This window comes from Bufo bufo, chromosome 4 (assembly GCF_905171765.1).
Source record: "Bufo bufo chromosome 4, aBufBuf1.1, whole genome shotgun sequence".
Lineage (NCBI taxonomy): Eukaryota > Metazoa > Chordata > Amphibia > Anura > Bufonidae > Bufo > Bufo bufo.
The window spans coordinates 134267722-134287292 of record NC_053392.1 but is presented as its reverse complement, the minus strand read 5'-3'; the positions used below and the strand labels follow the sequence as shown (position 1 = coordinate 134287292).

General features: G+C 44.4%; 1 protein-coding gene across 3 annotated transcripts in view; it reads left to right on the top strand.

Moving 5' to 3' along the window:
* Window positions 1-19571, top strand: part of DGKD (diacylglycerol kinase delta) — a 141589-nt gene that overhangs the window by 92585 nt on the left and 29433 nt on the right. For 2 of the 3 annotated variants that reach the window (XM_040427950.1, XM_040427948.1), the window contains exons 11-17: window positions 553-692; window positions 789-873; window positions 957-1051; window positions 12047-12146; window positions 12324-12579; window positions 13491-13634; window positions 19326-19424. In XM_040427950.1, coding sequence (XP_040283884.1) covers window positions 553-692; window positions 789-873; window positions 957-1051; window positions 12047-12146; window positions 12324-12579; window positions 13491-13634; window positions 19326-19424 — 919 coding nt within the window. The remainder of the gene's footprint in view (window positions 1-552; window positions 693-788; window positions 874-956; window positions 1052-12046; window positions 12147-12323; window positions 12580-13490; window positions 13635-19325; window positions 19425-19571) is intronic. The other variant, XM_040427949.1, reaches the window with a different exon arrangement.

The window sequence follows — 19571 nt, the reverse complement described above, 5'->3', positions numbered from 1 at the left end:
GGGTGCATTCAGGGAAACTCGCACCATTTTGCAAGCAAGTTTAGTTAGTTTTGTCTGCGATTGCGTTTAGTTGTTCAGTTTTTTCCGCGCGGGTGCAATGCGTTTTGATGCATTTTTCACGCGCGTGATAAAAAACTGAAGGTTTACAAACAACATCTCTTAGCAACCATCAGTGAAAAACGCATCGCACCCGCACTTGCTTGCGGATGCAATGCGTTTTTCACGCAGCCCTATTCACTTCTATGGGGCCAGGGCTGCGTGAAAAACGCAGAATATAGAACATGCTGCGATTTTCACGCAACGCAGAACTGATGCGTGAAAAACAACTCTCATGTACACAGACCCATTGAAATGAATGGGTCAGGATTCAGTGCGGGTGCTATGCGTTCACGTCACGCATTGCACCCGTGCGGAAAACTCGCTCGTGTGAAAGGGGCCTTAGGCATCCTCTGAAAGTTGGTTTAAGATAATTATTTTCCTTTACATCCCCTTCAACATTTATAATATACATAGGTATGCAGTGTAAGTGTACTGTTTTCCCTTTTTTCTTAGTGTCAGTTGGGAGTCTTGCCCTTGGGCACTGGAAATGACCTGGCCCGTGTCCTTGGCTGGGGCTCTGCGTGTGATGATGACACTCAGCTCCCTCAGATTCTGGAAAAACTTGAGAGAGCTGGCACTAAAATGCTGGATAGGTGAGCTTAAGGAATTTAGTTTTGCTGTGTTTTTTATTTCATTATTTTCCTAACAGATTCACAGTTGTAAGACATTAATGGTTTTATACTTTGTAGGTGGAGCATCATGGTATATGAGACAAAACTTCCAGCTCAGGCCCCAGATCCTTGTACCTCCACAGAGCAAAGTGAGGACTGTGAGGTAAGTGTTCGCTGATTCTCTCTTACATCTTTCTTTCTGTATGGTCCTGATGACTAGAGCCTTGTTTCGTTTACACCATCCAGGTACAACAAATCTTAGGCTACGAAGACTCTGTAGCTGCTCACTTATCACAGATTCTCAGCTCAGATCAGCACTCCGTGGTTATTTCATCAGCTAAGTAAGCACCACTTTAAACAATAGAAATCCTGGGTTGTTTCTTATGGGCCCTTTACACTGCCCGATGTTCGGGCAGATTATCGCTAACAAGTGTACATGCAGATGCTTATTAGCAATAATCTGCCTGTGTAATTTGCCACCGATTACCTGATGAATGAGCGAAATAGTGTGACCACCTAAATCAGGGATGCTCAACCTGTGGCCCTCGAGTTGTAGTTTTGCAACAGCTGGAGGGCCGCAGGTTGGGCATCCCTGACCTAAATCATTGTTTGCTGGCAGAGATTGGGCTGTCTAAACACAAAGATTCTATATGGGGATGAACGTTTGCATTAGCAATCACTCCTCCCCATACTGTGGAGGAGATCACTAAATGTAAATGTAGCAGTCTTCTTCACCGACAAGCAAGCGACAGTCACTTTCTACATTGGGCCATGTAAAGGGGCTTTATTTATAGGGACTGTATGAGGAAGTGACCCATAGTTTAAATTAAGTTTATATGATGAACATATTTAAGAATTTTTGACAATATTATTTATATTTTATCACACTGACTACTGAGCCTCATAACATGCTGACACTTAGATTTAAGTACATATAACTTCTCAGCAGTCATCCCATTATCATCACAGGCAGGTTAACAATGATAGGTGACACCTCTATTTTAAAAGGACAATTCCATCAGAATGGGGTATTTTTTAACTCAATTTTTGGCTGTTTTTCTTTTGGCATCATTATGCTATTGAAAATGAAACACAAAATATTGTACTTCTGTAGCAGTCAGCACAGAGAGAAAAAAAACTATACAGATAGGGAATCCATTGTTATTTTTTTTTTTTAAACTCGTTTTATTGAAAATTTAACAATAAGCATGGTTCAGCATATTTTGAAGCATTGACACCCCACGCAGGGGGGTCTCCAGCTCCACATAGTACAAACGTGATACATAATGTGTCAAGTGATTCTCAGCAATATTTCGCTACTTGGCATCAAACAATACAGCATATCTACTTTCTAGTGTTTAGACATTTAATGCAATGTTACCCTCCGACACAGAGTGCAAGTGCACAGGTTGCAAGGAGTGATTTGAAGAGCACCACTCTCCCCACACTTTCTGAAATTTCCCTGGGCATTTTCTATGTATGTATACTACTTTTTCCATATTCATTGCATGGTTCATCAAGGTCTTCCATTGGTTCACTGTGGGGACTCTATCCGCCATCCACCTCAATGCTACAGCCTTCCTAGCCAGGAAGAGGGCTTCCCCTAGGAATATTCTCTGGTGATGTGTCCACTGTTCCTCCTCTAATATCCCTAGGATACATATTTTTGGGCAGGCTCCTATCGATACAGGCACTATCGTAGACAGAATCTCTAGAACCTTGTTCCAAAATACTTGTAAGTGTCTGCATCCCCATATCAAGTGCCAGAAATCAGCGCTCCCCTCTTGACATCTATGGCAACTGCTGCTAGGTAGTCTCCCCATCTTATAGAGCCTGAGGGGGGTTAAGTAGCTTCTATGCAATATGAATAATTGTATCAGTTTATTATTTACCGACGGGGAAACCTTAGTGGGTACCAACATAGCCTCCTCCCATTCTTCAGCATCAAGAGTTGGGATATTAATCTTCCATTTCGCTTCTACTTCCAATGGCTGAAGAATCATGCGATCACCTAGTAAATATGTGTAGAGTATAGAGATAATGCCCTTAGGTCCCTGCGATCTTAGCACCCCTATCAGAGGATATTTGGAAATGCTGCGACCTGTCCCTCTAAACTGATCATTTAGGGCGTGCCGTAACTGAAGGTACCGAAAAAACAAAGAATGGGGAATCTCAAATTTCTCCTGTAGTTGTTGCAAAGTTCGTAATACGCCCTCTTCATACAGCTCAGCTAATGTCAACACTCCGCATCCCTTCCATATCCCTGCACCCTCCAATGTTTCCAAGTGCGGCCACATGGGATTGTCCCAGAGCGGGATTGCATCTGGTAAATCTGCATACGAATTTAATTTGGCTGCTTTCCATATTTGGTTAGCCAGTCTATGAGCAGGAAGTAGTTTCCTGGATACTGTACTTGGGGACTCCAAGACAGGCCACAGATTAGAAAGATTAAGATATTCCCTCAACCAATATTCCGGTCCTGGTAGTTCTTCCTGTTTGACCCATGCCGCTATATATTTCAACTGGCCGGCTAAGTAATATAGAAAAAAATCGGGTAGAGCCGCTCCCCCCCTCGTCTTAGACCTCTGTAATACTTTCTGCGAGAGCTTCCTCCTAGCCTTTCCCCACACAAACGCCGTTATCAGGGAGTGCAGCCTGTCAAAGAAGGCCTTTGGTACCGGGGCGCATGCATGTGACAGGAGATACAGGCCCTTGGGGAGCAGAATCATTTTGACTAGGTTCAATCTCCCCATCACCGAAATCGGTAATGCCTTCCAAGTTTTAAATTTATCAATAAATAAGGACTCTATCGGTTCTATATTTCTCGTCACAGACACTCCAGGGTCCCTTGTGATCACGATGCCAAGATACTTAAACTGGTCCACTACCGGTAAATTATGTATACTCTCCGGCCACCCATGATCCCAAAGAGGCATAATAGCTGACTTCGTCCAGTTTATGAGCAAGCCCGAGTATGTGCCAAATTTCCCTATTACCTCAATTGCTCTGGGCAGAGTCAGCTCAGGCTCGTCCATAAACAGAAGGAGATCATCTGCATATAAGCCTATCTTCTCCTCTCTGTCTCCTCTAGAAATCCCCATAAAGGACCTGTCCTGCCTCACTCTTAATGCCAAATGTTCGATTACCACCGCAAACAAAAGGGGGGAGAGGGGGCAACCTTGTCTAGTACCTCTATGCAGAGTAAATGAATCTGACATGGTGCCATTTACTAGTATATTTGCCTTAGGTCTCTGGTACAGTATCTCCACCCATCTTATGAACCCTGGGCCAAACCCGAATTCCTTCAGGATCCGAAACAGGAAAGGCCACTCCACAGAGTCAAAGGCCTTAGCCGTGTCAAGTGATGCCATGGCCCATTCACGCCCCTCCGCCACTCCTACCTGAGCAATAACCTGAGCTCTCCTGATATTGTCAGAGGTGGTCCTCCCTGGCATGAATCCCGCCTGATCCTGGTGTACTATAGACGTTATTACTTTATTTAAACGAGAGGCTAATAATCTGGTTAGAATTTTGTAGTCTAAATTGAGCAACGAAATCGGCCTGTAAGAGCCACATACAGTTGGATCCTTGTCTGGCTTTAATATAACAACAATAGTTGCATCATATAAGGTCTCGGGCAGTTGGTGACGCTGGAATGATGCTGAGTACATCTTAAGGAGTTGGGGGCTAAGAGTTTCACTATATCTAGAATAAACTTCAATTGGGATCCCATCCGGGCCCGGTGCTTTCCCAGTTGGTATGTCATGCATGGCTAGCTGGATTTCTTCCAGAGTTATATCCTTGTCCAGGAGGGTCACTTCCGCCTCGCTGAGCTTAGGATGTTCCACCTCTGAAATATAGTTACTTAACTCCCTCTCCGTGTAGTTAGCTGCTGTGCTGTACAGCGATTGATAAAACCGTTTGAAAGCGTCAAGTATTCTCTGCCCGGATTCCTCCAATTGTCCCTCAGGGTTCAGAATTCGAAGTACCGGGGGGGACGACTGGTTGGCTCTAGCAATCTGAGCTAAAAGCTTGCCCGCTCTATCACCAGATTCAAATGACTGCTGCTTCATAAAGAACATTTTGCGTTCACTTTTCTCCTTAAGATGCATCATATACTCCCTTCCTCTAGTCATCCACTCTATCCTATTCCCTTCTGTGGGGTCCGAACAAAACAATACCTCCGCCTCCCTACATTTATTATGCAATTCTACTTCCTGGCGGGACGTGTCCTTTTTTACATAGGATATTGAGGACTTCAGACATCCCCTCAGGAAGGCCTTCAGGGTGTCCCACAATAACAATTCCTCTGTTTCATCTCCCTGCACATCCAGGAATACTCTCAGCTGGTCGGGGATTCTATCATTTTTTGTCAATAAAGAGAGCCAGAAGGGATGTATTCTCATCTTCCCCCCTCTAGATGCAATCCCGGGAGTGTCAAAACGTGCCACTACTGCAGCATGATCTGAGGGTCCCCGCGACTCATAGTTAATTGCAATCAAGTCCGTATAACTAGCAGCATTTCCCAGGACATAGTCAATTCTCGAGAGTGCCCCCCTAGCGGGAGTGAAACAGGAGTATTCCCTCAACTGCGGGTTTCTAATCCTCCACATATCTATCCATCCCATTTCTGCAGCAATTCTAAACAGAGTGGTCGTCGAGTGGACTCCAGTCTCTCTCCCTTCAGGCGGCCTAAATCTATCTACCTCTTCCTGCATTACCATATTAAAGTCTCCCATGCAAATCAGCCGGGTTGAGGGATACTGCGCCACAAACCCCAGGATAACATGAAGGAGTGAAATACTCGCCGGGGGGGGATTATATATGTTAATTATTACATACGGGATGTGGTCAATAAAGCCATACGCCATTATATATTGTCCCTCCGGATCAGCAACTGACTGCTGCGGTTCCCACAGGAGGCCCTTGCGCACTAATATAGCCGCGCCTCTAGAATTTGATGAGCCATATGACTGAAGTGACCACTGAACCCATTGTTTTACAATTCTGTGCCCCGTGTCAGCCGTCAGATGAGTCTCTTGAAGTCCCAGAATGTGAGGGCTATAGCGTCGTATATGCGAGAACACCGCTATCCTTTTGTTCGGATTTCCAAGTCCCCTCACATTCCAGGACATCACTACTAGAGGTCCCATAGTACAATCTTAAAGTTATCCTTCCAGTAGTACAGGATGTCATCCGGCCCTTGTGGAGTAACCTCACCCATTTTAATAGTTCGCCCCCCTCCCACACTACTGATGCATAATTGATGTGACCATGCTTTCAACAACTTACAAAACATATAACATAACAGATAAACTTCTAATACCTCTGAGCAAACATCCAGTGCATGCATCATAGTATTAACTAGGTGACAATCTATATTCGGAGACCAGTGCGGGGTGAAGATGTTATGCCCGCACAGGTAGCCGAGCATTCCCTGGTCAATGTGAGTTTCATAGCTGCAGGTACATCTAAGCCTCAATAGGTGCAGACACTCATATTCAGACAGCCTGTGAATCAACATCTACAGTAGGACTATAACCATGCTTACAATGATCTGCTATCTGAAAGAGCACCATATTGCATTCAAGTAATGCATATTGCATTCAGGTAAAGCTAAATATTGCACCATATAATAAGGATAAACCACTCAGTGACAAGGCCTCTATAAAGTGCCTTTTCAGAACTCAGTAATACTTGCAACTCAGTCCCAGTGTTTCAGATCAGTGCATTCTTGGACGTCTAGCAACCCAGTCCTCAGCCTCCTTTGGGTCGGTGAAAAATATCGGCCGTTCGCCATCCACTACGCGTAGTCGCGCTGGGTAGGCCATCGAGTATTGCAAATTTAATTCCCTGAGGCGTCTCTTGACTAAGACGAAGGTGGCCCTCTTTTTCTGCAAATCCGCGGAGAAGTCCGGAAAAAGTGACACGTTGGTGTTTTCGTGCATCAATACACCTTTGCTCCTTGCTTGGCTAAGAATTAAATCTCGATCCTTCCAATTTAATAAACGGGCGAGCAGGGGCCTTGGCGGTGCGCCTGGAGGTGGTGGTCTGGCCGGTACTCTGTGCGCCCTTTCAACTGCATAGGCCGCTGAGAATGTGGCTGTAGGGAACTGGGCCTTAAACCAAAGCTCCAAGAAGCTGGCAGGATCTCTCCCCTCCGCTCTCTCTGGCATCCCCAGGATTCTTACATTATTGCGTCGGGCCCGGTTCTCCAGGTCGTCGCATTTCTGCCTCCATAATCCAACGGCTCTTTCCACCTCCGTCAGCCTCGAATCTAGCGGCCTGGTGTAATCCTCCAGCTCCGACACCCGATCTTCAGTGTGTTTAACTCTTTCCCTCAGCTGTTGCACGTCATGCCTCAACAGGCCCAGGTCGACACGCACCTCCTCAATTTTGCAGGTAAGGGAGGATTGGCAGGAGGAGATCGCTGTGAGGAGCTGCTCTGAGACCGCTTTCAGCGTTATCTCCGGTTCTCCAGCCTCATCAGTTTCTATCTGCTGCGCGGCCTGTCCGCGCGTCACCGCTGCACGTGGAGTGGCGGGAGCCGCGGCGCCATGTTGGTTTTCCTGGCGGGCATATTCTTTAAGTTTGTCGGCCGCGGTCTGCGCCTTGCTGGGACCCATATCTTGGTTCCTGGGTTTCCTCCGTCTCCTCTGCACTTGCCACTCTGAGTCTGAGGAATGCAGCTTGGCAGGATTAGTCAGGATTGATACCAGGGACCGGAGCCGCTCTCAAGTGCGTGCGGTCATGCCGGCAGTTAGCCACGCCCCCCCCAATCCATTGTTATTTTACTGCTGCAGTGAGAGAAAGATGTTATCTGCTAATATCATAGAAGGTGTAGAATTTATGAAACTATTGTAGTAATGGCTAACCTCCGACACTGCAGCTGTGGTGACTCCCAGCCTGCTCCATTCATTTCTGTGGAGTTCTGACAACAGCCAAGCAAATGTGCATCTTGACAGTTGTAGTTTTACCACAGCTGGAGTGCTGGAGGTTAGCCATCACTGGTCTATTGGTTTCCTAATAGGACTGGATAAAGATGTCCACAGAAGAGCAATGCACTTATCAGTGTAATATTTGATGCTCCAATGGAATCAGTCATCCCTCTTCTGTCACTGGTCGCAGTCTGAGAAAGTCAAGCAAGGTTGCTTGCTGTGCTAAGTCCAAACAAAGTAGGAAGTTAAAGGGGTTCTCCGGGTTCAGAGCTGAACCTGGACATACCCTTATTTTCACCCAGGCAGCCCCCATGAGGCTAGCATTGGAGCATCTCATGCTCCGATGCGCTCCCTTGTCCTGCGCTAGATCGTGCAGGGCACGGGCTCTTTTGTTTATCATAACATGCAGCCAGGCGGAAGCCGTTTTACTGGCTAGGGCAGTGCTAAATCCCACCCATCAGTGCCGGTGACGTCACCGGGCTTCCTGGCAGCCCCATGGAGACCCCGGTACGTCACCGGATCTCCACAAATGCCCTGGCCCTGCGCGATTTAGCATAGGGCAAAGGAGAGCAGCGGAGCATGAACTGCTCCGATGCTCAAGTCAGGGGGGGCTGCCTGTGTGAAAATGGAGGAATGTCTGGGTTCAGCTGTGAACCCGGACAACCCCTTTAAGGAGCTACGACAGTAAGGCCCCTTGCAGACGAGCGTTCGTCCCGCAGCAAGTCCGCATCGCAGCACCCAGCCTGACCTCCCAGCACTGACTGGATTCACATAGCATTATATTGATTTATGATGCTATGTAACCCTTACAGTTCTGGAATGTATTGGAGAACACTGGCAGCATTATGCCACTGTTATCCAATACATTCCAGAACTGTAAGGGTTACATAGCATCATAAATCAATATAATGCTATGTGACCCCCGGCAGCGCTGGGAGGTCCAGCCGGGAGCTGCATTGCGGACTCGCTGCGGGAGGAACGCTCATCTGCAAGGGGCCTAAGTAGAATACAAAGAGGGACTTAGAAAAACATTGTGCAAACACAAGCACTACGCCGGAATCTGATTAAATAAAATTTATTTGGAGGGTTGCTTGGCTCAGACCAAGTTGGAGCTACAAGAAAAAGTTGAAATTAAAAGTTCAGTACTGTGATGTGTCCATAAAACATGAACTTTATTATAGCGAGGAAAAATACAAGTAACTCTGACCCATTTTGGTCTAGTGTAGGTATTTTAGCCCCGCTATAATAAAGTTCCTGTTTTATGGAGACATCGCAGTATTGGAAATATCATGTGGACTTGAAAATTGTATCCAGAAAACCATCAGCCTGTGTTTTATAAATAAAAATTGACATAGAATATTCACATATAGACTATTAATATGTAAAAAAAAATGATGGTGGTGTCCCTTTAAAGCCAGAGGCAGATAAAACAAGATCTGCCATTGGCAATAGATGAAGGTTGCAACTCTCCTTCTTCCCCTCGCTGCACAGTGACCCCTGCATAGCTCACAGAGCACACCCACAACACAGTGCCCTCTGCACAGCTCACAGAGCACACCCACAACACAGTGCCCTCTGCACAGCTCACAGAGCACACCCACAACACAGTGCCCTCTGCACAGCTCACAGAGCACACCCACAACACAGTGCCCTCTGCACAGCTCACAGAGCACACCCACAACACAGTGCCCTCTGCACAGCTCACAGAGCACACCCACAGCACCTACTGAAGTCATTGACTACAGGTTACTGTGGTAAGGTGGCTTTGAAGCATTTCTCTGATGGCTTCTCCCCATAATTATGTACAGTAAATTAAAAAAATTTAATAAAACAAATCAGTGTCTGGTTCTATTTAGCAAAAATACCTATAGGTAACATACACTGCCTGTCCAAAAAAAGTTGCCACCTGGATTTAACTAAGCAAATAGTTATGAACCTCCTATTGGATAATTACTGCATGGGCGATTATCTTTCAGCTGGCAACAAGTTATTTACCCCAACTGGTGCAATGAGTTGCTTCTCATTTCTTAAACAACCATGTCGAAAGACACATCTCGTGGTCGTGGAAAAGATGTTAGTCTGTTTGAGAAGGGTCTAATCATTGGCATGCATCAAGCAGAGAAAACATCTAAGGAGATTGCAGAAACTACTAAAATTGGGTTAAGAACTGTCCAACGCATTATTAAAAACTGGAAGAATAGTGGGGACCCATCGTATTCGAGGAAAAAATGTGGCGGGAAAAAATCCTGAATGATCGTGATCGGCGATAACTTAAATGTTTGGTGCAATCAAATCGAAGAAAAACAACAGTAGAACTCAGGGCTATGTTTAATAGTGAAAGTAAGAGCATTTCCACACGCACAATACGAAGGGAACAAGGGATTGGGACTGAACAGCTGTATAGCTGTAAGAAAACCACTAATCAGTGAGGCAAACCAGAAAAAAAGGCTTCAATTTGCTAGGGAGCATAAAGATTGGACCATGGAGCAATGGTAGAAGGTCATGTGGTCTGATGAGTCCAGATTGACCCTGTTCCAGAGTGATGGGCGCATCAGGGTAAGAAGAGAGGCAGATGAAGTGATGCACCCATCATGCCTAGTGCCTACTGTACCAGCCTGTGGGGGCAGTGCTATGATCTGGGGTTGCTGCAGTTGGTCATGTCTAGGTTCAGCAACAGTATGTGCTCCAAGAATGAGGTCAGCTGACTACCTGAACATACTGAATGACCAGGTTATTCTATCAATGGATTTTTTCTTCCCTGATGGCACGGGCATATTCCAAGATGACAATGTCAGGATTCATCGGGCTCAAATTGTGAAAGAGTGGTTCAGGGAGCATGAGACATCATTTTCACACATGGATTGGCCACCACAGAGTCCAGACTTTAACTCCATTGAGAATCTTTGGGATGTGCTGGAGAAGGCTTTGCGCAGCGGTCAGACTCTACCATAATCAATGCAAGATCTTGGTGAAAAATTAATGCAACACTGGATGGAAATAAATCTTGTGACATTGCAGAAGCTTATCGAAACAATGCCACAGCGAATGCATGCCATAATCAAAGCTAAAGGCGGTCCAACAAAATATTAGAGTTTGTGACCTTTTTTTTTTTTTTGGTGGCGACTTTTTTTTGGGACAGGCAGTGTATTTCACTTTAAGTGGTAGCTGTATCGCTGCGGTGGAATTATTCTATTCCATGGCCTCTGAACATATAATACATGCTAGCTCTGAATCCTCCATAGCAGCCCCACTTCACATTTTTGGCTTTTTACTCTGTTAAGGTGGTTGTCCTACAGCTTAAATTCTCATGGGAGCAACCAGGCTTATAAAAGAAAGAAAAATAACTCCTCCTCTAAAGGTCTTTCCAATCCCTCGATGTAGGCCTGGTTCTCGGTTCTTCTGTTGGAGTGGAAGTGATGACGTCACATCCATTGTTCACATGATTGATGAAGGTGACATCACTTCCAATCCAATGGGAACCGGACTCAGAGCGCTGGAATAGTGAGACCTTTAAAAGATATTAGGAGTTTTTCTTTTTTAATAAGTTTGTCTGCTCCCCTGAGAATGTTAAAAACGGTCGGACAAGACTTTAATTGAGTTGGAGCCACTTGGGGGAGGCAGATATGGCATATGCAATGTTAGAGATCATTCCTTGAAAATAAGATTTTAAATTTAAGAAACCTAAGTTATCATAGAAAATAAACTTTTCATAAACTTTCCAAGTGATAGTACATATCACTTTTTTTTATAGCTAGCCATACCATACTTCCAAACATAAATTCTACAATACCCTTGCATATCACTAAATTTGTATTCGCCTGGTCAGTGAGGCTGACCACTTTATGACTATTAAAAACTATGCAGATAGATAGATGTATGTAGTTTACTAATATTTTTAGAATTTCTGCTGTGTTTTCAGTCTTATTTAAGCCACTCTCTCTTGATTGGCAAGCCTTCTGTGCCATGCACGTGCCACTTTCTATAAGATGACAACAATTGGGGGGGGCTTGTGACAAGACACGTCATTCAGCTTTCTCCTGTGAAACACACTGCACCTGCGCAGGTCCTACACCTCAGGAATGTCATGCAGGTTGTGTCTCGAGGTATGGTCTACCCTGAACTATAGCCTTTAGTAGCAAGGAAGTATCACATATGTTCTTGACTGTTGAATTGCTTCCCTGCCAGGGAATATGAGATAACTCCTTGGCAAATAAAGGTTTATTGGGTGATCATAGAATACGCAAGCACACTTCTTTCTTTGGTTTTCCTTGAGTTTACTGACAAAGCTTTAGCTTCAATTTGCATGGTACACAGAACATTTAATATTTTATAATTGACTCGTAGAAATGGTTGCGTTGTTATTTACTCGCTGGTGCTCTGTTTCCTTGTTTTTCTCAGAGTTCTGTGTGAAACGGTAAAAGATTTTGTTGCACGTGTTGGGAAGGCCTATGAGAGAATGACCGAGAGTTGTGAAGAATCTGAAACCATGGCGGGAAAGGTACGTCCACCATAAGATCTAGCTATCCCGTAATGATATAATTAGGTGTTGGTGATGAGCACATATTCTGATCTTCCAGCTATCCATCCAGTAACTGTTGATAAGAGACAGACCTGGAAAAGGAAATGCATGATTTTGTAGCTAAAGAGACTTCTTATATGTGACTTTTTTCTACAGTGTAATCTTCTGAGGGAGAAGCTAGACTCGCTCTTGAACACCTTAAATGAAGAATCTCAAGCTACATCAGTTCTTTCTCAGCCCCCACCTACAATTAGTGAAGAGGGTGAGGAGTCGTCCGAAACCATGGCGTCTCCAGCAGCAATCTCTCCTTCCCCAGGTCGACAACAGACTTTTCGGCCACGGGAGCAGCTTATGCTAAGAGCCAATAGCCTTAAGAAAGCCATCAGACAGATAATAGAGCAGGCAGAGAAAGGTAAGTCAAAAATAACCAGAACCACAAAAGGTTAGGCTCTGTTGACTGTATTGCAGTTGTATGAGAAAATCTGGACTTATGGGTATTTTAGTGTATATAGTAAAATGTTGTTTGCTAGGAAAAGTCAGGATATTGTGATTTCACCTATTCAAGGGGTTCTCTGGGAATGAAGTAAATGAAAAGACTTAAATATTACTTAAAGGGGTTCTGCACTTTGTTTTAACTGATGATCTATCCTCTGGATAGATCATCAGCTTCTGATCGTCAGGGGTCCGATACCCGTGATCCCCTACCGATCAGCTGTTTGAGAAGGCAGCGGCGCTCCAGTAGCGCCGCGGCCTTCTCACTGTTTACCGCCGGCCCAGTGACGTCCCGACTAGTATCAATTAGCGTGGGCGGGGCTAAGCTCCATTCAAGTGAACACAGCTTAGCCCCGCCCACGCTAGTTGATACTAGTCGTGACGTCACTGGGCCGGCGGTAAACCGATAGGATAGATCATCAGTTAAAACAAAGTGCAGAACCCCTTTAATTATAAATATATTCCCCAATAAGTCTTGCTGATGAGACAAATTGATTCACTCATCTTTAATTCTGAGCACTGAAACTCTTGGAGTGGTTGAATGAAATAAACTTGAACACATCCATTAAAAATACTTGTGGAATTTTCATATATGGGCTAATGGTCTAGTTTTCTGTCCTTAAAGGGGTTTTCCAGTTTGCATCAACATCCTTTAAAATATCCGTTTATGAAGGTAGCTGTAATTTTGTAATGTATTTATTTTACCTTTATTGATCCAATCATCCGTTCTGGGCTCTGGTCAAATGACCATGTCCATGCAGCTCTTTCCTTTTGAGGTTATGTCCTTTGGAGGTTGTGTCACATTCATGATGTTGGATGCTTTCCTTGCAGCTGTTGATGAACAGAATGCACAGACTCCTAGTGAAGATTTTCTCTTGCCCTTTTCTACCGATGATGGCAAGGAACACAGCATAACAAGTACTGTGAATGTAGATAGTGGGAATGCATTGCCAAGGATAAGAGGATCAAGTAGAGGTAATTTCCCTTACTTTATGGCTGATGTATTTACAGTAGAATTACAAGAGACTGATTTTAATCCCAAATACAACTGATTAAAAAACACAGATGCTAAAAGTCATGCTAGGTGTTTTTTATAGGATCTAATGGTCCCTTTGCACTAGCCAGTGATAGGAACGCTCCTTCCGATAATTGTCCTGGTTAAAGGTGCAAACGCTCATTCATCATTGAAAGCATCGCTTCTTTATTTCTGGGCAGCAAATTGTCCAAACAGCGATCTGCTGTATACAAGCGATCTCCTGTACTATAGGGACAAGCGATCACAGCGGCAATCCCTCGTCACGAAACAGTGGGAGTGATTGCTGCTTGTAAACGAGGGTCTTATCTCCCCTGAAAAGCAGGCAATTATTGGGAACAAATGGATCATTTCTAATGATTGCCTGCTGTGTCTACCCTTGTAAAGGGGTCTTAATATTTTAATGGCAACCTTAACCTTAAAATTATCCACATAAGGTATCTCATGTATTCAGAACAGACTGTCTGGAAGCCACATTACAAAATGAATTCACAGTAAAACATTATTCGCATTATAGGAAACCTTAATAAACATTTTCCTCTTTAGCTGAACAGGAATTGAACTCGAGCTTTCAATACTCCACTTAGTATCTTTAGTATAGCTTCACAAACTCCTGACCACTGCCGCTGCAGGGATTAAATGGTGTATTTTCTGTGACAATACTTACCAGTGAACTATGTAACCCTCCATCCTCGTCTCTCCCTGTAAAATCTTAACTTCAGCAACCGAGACATGCAATTTTCTATGGAAACTGGAAGGAGACGCTTAAAGGGGTTTCCCCACTGAAAATACTTATACTCTATCCAGATGAGAGGGGGATATGTATCTGTTTTCTGGTGTTCCAGTTGTCAGGGTGTTCCCCCAGCGATCATGAGAACAGAGGTCCTGAAGTGCCCCATGAGAATGAAGTGGTGGTGCGCATTATTGACCATTGCTCTATTCACGTCTATGGGACTGGTGAGCACTTATGTTGTCTGCAGCAGTTCCATAGAAGTGAATGGAGCACCACAGCTCAATTTTTGGGTTTAAATTCTCTTTTATTAAGGTTTTGTCACAAATACAGAACCAAAAAACATATACCAGGTTGTTAAGCATAGTTGGTTAAGTAAGGTCTTTACATACAAAGGTACAATAATGAGTTTGATAAGTAATACTCGTCTCCTGGTGTATTTCCATCTATATAACATTAAAGACAAGACATATACAGACTAACAAAGGGGTAAGAACCCAGGGTTGTGAAGGAGAGGAGGGTGAGTGGGGGTTCTCCTACGGGATTATTATCCATATGACATGTGGTCGTGTACACAGTGAGTCTGAAAGCGCACCCACCTCCAATACCTCAAGTAGTTATTACTTCCTGTGAGAGGTGGGGTGTGTGGGTGAAGCTTCCTATAGAAGTTGCCTCCAGGGGTTCCATGTTTTCAAGAAGGCATCATGTCTCCTCTCTGTCCAATTAATGAGCTCCTCAAAGTTGCACACCTAATCGACTCTTGCGCACCATTCATCCAAAGATGGAGGTATTGTTTGTAACCAATGTAGCGGGATCAACACATTAGCTACTGCCAATAAGTGTGTGATCAGATTTGTTTTAGAAGGGCGATACAAGTCGCTTGGTTTGGACAGAAAAACTATGTCCGGTAATATTTGAAAGGGCGCCTTGTATATCTTCTGGATAGTGGATTCTATTTCCTTCCAAAATGCTTTTATGGTGTCACATGTCCACCAGATGTTCAAGTAGGAACCTCCGAAACTCTGGCATCTCCAGCACCTATTGGTTTTGTCTGGGGGTCTATAACAAAATGCTGTTAAAGGTATGAAATTTTCCTGGTTTTGGGAAATTTTGTCAACATTAATTGCTCAAAGGCTGTAAGGTCTCTCCCAGGTGTGGCTACCTCTAAAAATTTTGTGCAGATATATTTGAAGTGAGCATAATAAAAGGATAAGGTCACCCTCGGAATACCTGCAGGGAGAAAACCTCCTAGAGATTCCGTAGAGAGCATGGCTCTTCCATTAAAGGCGTCCCTTAGTGTCCAAGAACTCAGAGAACGCCATAGATCCTCTTTAGCCACACCTGGGGAAGATACAATAGCAGGCAATAATGACATTGGTAGCAAGGGAGATGGTCGTGGAGCCAGAGTTGAGCCCAACTGACGCCAAACGTCAACCGGACCTTGCAGCATTGGATCTAAACCCACATTTACCCTAGGTTTAGCATTGGGAATCCACATATTCCTTAGATCTGAGCCGCCACTGTGTGAGGAGAAAATTGCAGATGGCTCTTCTTCTCCGCTTGGAAACATCATCTGTAACCATCTATTCAATTGTACCGCTTTATAGTAGGCAAACACGTCAGGTAGGCCCAAACCTCCCGACTCCCGTCTCCTGATCAGCATTTTATGAGACATATGAGTTTTTTTATTTTTCCACAAGAATCTAGAAAAGAGGCTCTTGATGGAAGTGAACAATGCAGGAGACAGGAGAATCGGGACCATCTGCAACATATATAGTACTTTCGGCATGATGTATGTTTTCAATAGGTTCCGTTTGCCAAGCCAGGATATCCACAATGAGTCATATGATTTCAACATCTTGGTAAGCACTGCTAATAGCGGAGAGTAATTCAGATGATAGAGCTCTGATAAGTCTCCTGAGAGACGTACTCCCAAGTAGGTAATGGTAGAGGAGGCCCAAGCAAAATCCATTCTGGACTTCAATCTGGGAAGTAGCGGCTGAGGGATTGACACGTTCAGTATCTCTGATTTGGCAGAGTTAACCTTAAAGGGGTTATCCCACTTTGCATTTTCATACTTGCCTGCTGCCAGCGCGCCGTTCACTTCCTGGATTCTGGCTGGGGGCGAGCTTCATCTTGATTGAAGTCTTCTCCCGGCCGGACCGCGCGCTGGACTGAATGCGCATGCCGCCGCGCATGCGCCATGGTGACTTTGTACTATACTGGCCAGGAATGAGTCGGCGTGCGCGTTCGCAGCTCTGTACTTTTCAGGCCAGGAAGTCACCATCGCGCATGCGCGTCGACGTGCACGTTCAGGACAGCAAGCGGCCCGGCCGGGAGAAAAGAAGGAGTCTTCTGCGCAAGCGCGGCCACCGGGATTCCGGAGAGGAGCGGTGGCCGTAACCAGGGGAGATCGAATGACAACAATGAGGTAAGTGGGGATGAATTTTCTCCTAAACGGTGGGAATTGGTTAATCAAATATATTTACAAAAATGATCACTGTCAAATCATTAACAGATTTAACAGTGATCATTTTGATGGGATAACCCCTAGTTTGATACAACACTAAATTCCTGTAACAGTTGGGAGATCTCAGGTAGGCTGACTAGTGGATTGGTTGTTAGGAAGAGTATGTCATCTGCAAAAGCTAGGAATTTCAACTGTGTTCCACCTATGTTCAGTCCTTGAATGTTATCGAGTTCCCTGACTGTTTGAAGCAATGCTTACATCACCAGAACAAAAGAGGGTAGGGAATAACGGACACCCCTGCCTCGTGCCGTTTGTTATTTCGAAGGTAGGTGACAGTGTGCCGTTGATGTTGAACCGGGCATGCAGGGCCTGATATAGCGAGAAAATTGTGTGAATCAATGGTTGTGGGAAGGCAAATTTATGGAGGACTGCTTCCATGTAATTCCACCTGACCCTATCAAAAGCCTTCTCGGCGTCTATGCCAAGGAGGGCTAGGGGTATTTTGGACATATGGGCCGTATGGATGGCATGAAATAAACAAGTTGAATTTGTTTTCCCCTCTCTCCCTTGGACAAAACCCACTTGTTCTGGGCCCACTAAGAAGGGGATGATAGTTCTGAGTCTGTTGGCCAGCAATTTGGCCCATATTTTTAAACCTTGATTTAACAGGGAAATCGGTCTGTAACTGCCGCATTCTGAGGGGTCCTTTCCTTCTTTGGGAATTAGGTAATAAAAGCTTCTTGGGTTTGTCTGGGAGGGAAATTCCAGTAAGGAGGGCTTTGCAGACCTTAGTCAATAGGGGTACTATAATCTCTATGAAAGTTTTAAAGTATTGGAGGGGGAAACCATCTGGTCCTGGACTCTTTTGGGGGGAAAAACTACAAAGAACAGCTTGGAGTTCCTCTTCTGAAATCGGAGGAGGTTATGGAGGGTAGTTTTAGGAGGTGTAGGAACTTCTGCGTTGTTTCCATAGAAATCAACTCAGGGGCCTTATCCTCTGGACTCCTAAGAGTATATAGTTTAGAGTAAAAGAGGTGAAAAGCCCTAGCAATCTCATCTGTCGAAGAGACTAGTTTGCCAGATTCAGTCTTGATTGTGTGTATAAAAGACTTTGCTCTAGCTTTCTTAAGAATGGAGGACATCAGACGTTTCCCTTTGTCTCCATGTGGATATAAAAGAGGTTTAAAATATAAGTATTTTTTTGCCAATTGAGTCGAGAGATAGGTTTTGAGTTTGGCCCTCAAGAGCGCTAGCTCCTCCTGGAGAGGAATAGCTTTGGATTTCTTCTAGACTCTCTCCACAGCTGCAATTTGCTGTAGGATGCTATCCACTTCCTTTTGCTTGGCTTTCTTTAATTTAGAGCCCAGAGCTATAAAAAAAGTCCCCTAATATAAGCCTTATGTGCTTCCCAGACTATCTGTGCCCACCACAGCTGCATTTTTAATGGGGCATTTCAGGTTCTCTGTTCTCATGGTTGTCGGGGTTCTTCGCGGTTGGATCACCAGCAGTCAGACACTTATCCCTTATTCTGTGGATAGTGGATAAGTATTTTTTACTGGGAAAATCCGTTCATTTACCACATTGGAAAAGTCTTCCATAATAACAGATGAACACTTTTATTAATGTGGATACTTGCTATGTAATTTGCTATCAGATCAGCAGAGGTCCCGACTACCAGCACCCCTGCTGATCAGCTGTTTGAGGAGGCTGGTGCACCATGGCTTCACAGGTTACCAAGCACAGCACCGTCCATTAGAAAGCATCTGTGCTTGGAATTGCAGGTTATCCCCGTTCACTTGAATGAGACTGAACCACGCCTAGGCCATATGACTGATAAACATGACGTCACTGACCTAGGAGGAGGCCTTGGCACTCACCAAAGCACCCCAGTCACTTCAAACAGCAGATTCCTTCTCCATTATCTCTCCTAATCAAACGCAAGACACAACAGACAGTATATGAATTATAAATTTAATTAATGCTGTATTCACCATATAAATGAACATGAGGTACTTAGCAAATATTGTGGTCAAATTAAATTAGCCCATCCACCCCTGCAAGCTGACCTCTTATAGATGGTTCTCTAAAACGAAAATCTCTCCTAATGTAGATCTAAAATACATCTCTCCTAATGTACTTCCCCTCGGCTACCCCATCACCTCAGTTTTACACTTTAGCCTAAAAACTGTTAAAACTTCAATAAATACAAATTATAAAAAGTACTCATATACGGTAAGTCTTTAGGGCTACTCCCCATAACTGTGGTTATTAGGAATGTGCATGAAGGATAGGTGAATCTGGAGCTGACATGTGGATTTTGTCTGGACTGCTTTCCCCAGATCGATCTGTGCTGTCGATGCAATGTAAATGAAGGATTGATGCTACAAATTATTTTTGTTAAATGTTCATGCTATACTTTGATTGTAATTGCAGGTTCCAAGGGAGAAAAAATTTCCAGCAAAGTCAGTCTTTCCGCAGGAGCCACTGCATCGCTTCCTAATGCCAACTCTCAAGGGGACCATGTATACCCAAGTAAGGCTACTTTCACACCAGTGTTTTTGCTGGATCCGTCATGGATCAGCAAAAATGCCTCCGTTCTGATAATACAACTATCTGCATCAGTTATGAACGGATCCAGTTGTATTATCTTTAACATAGCCAAGACAGATCCGTCATGAA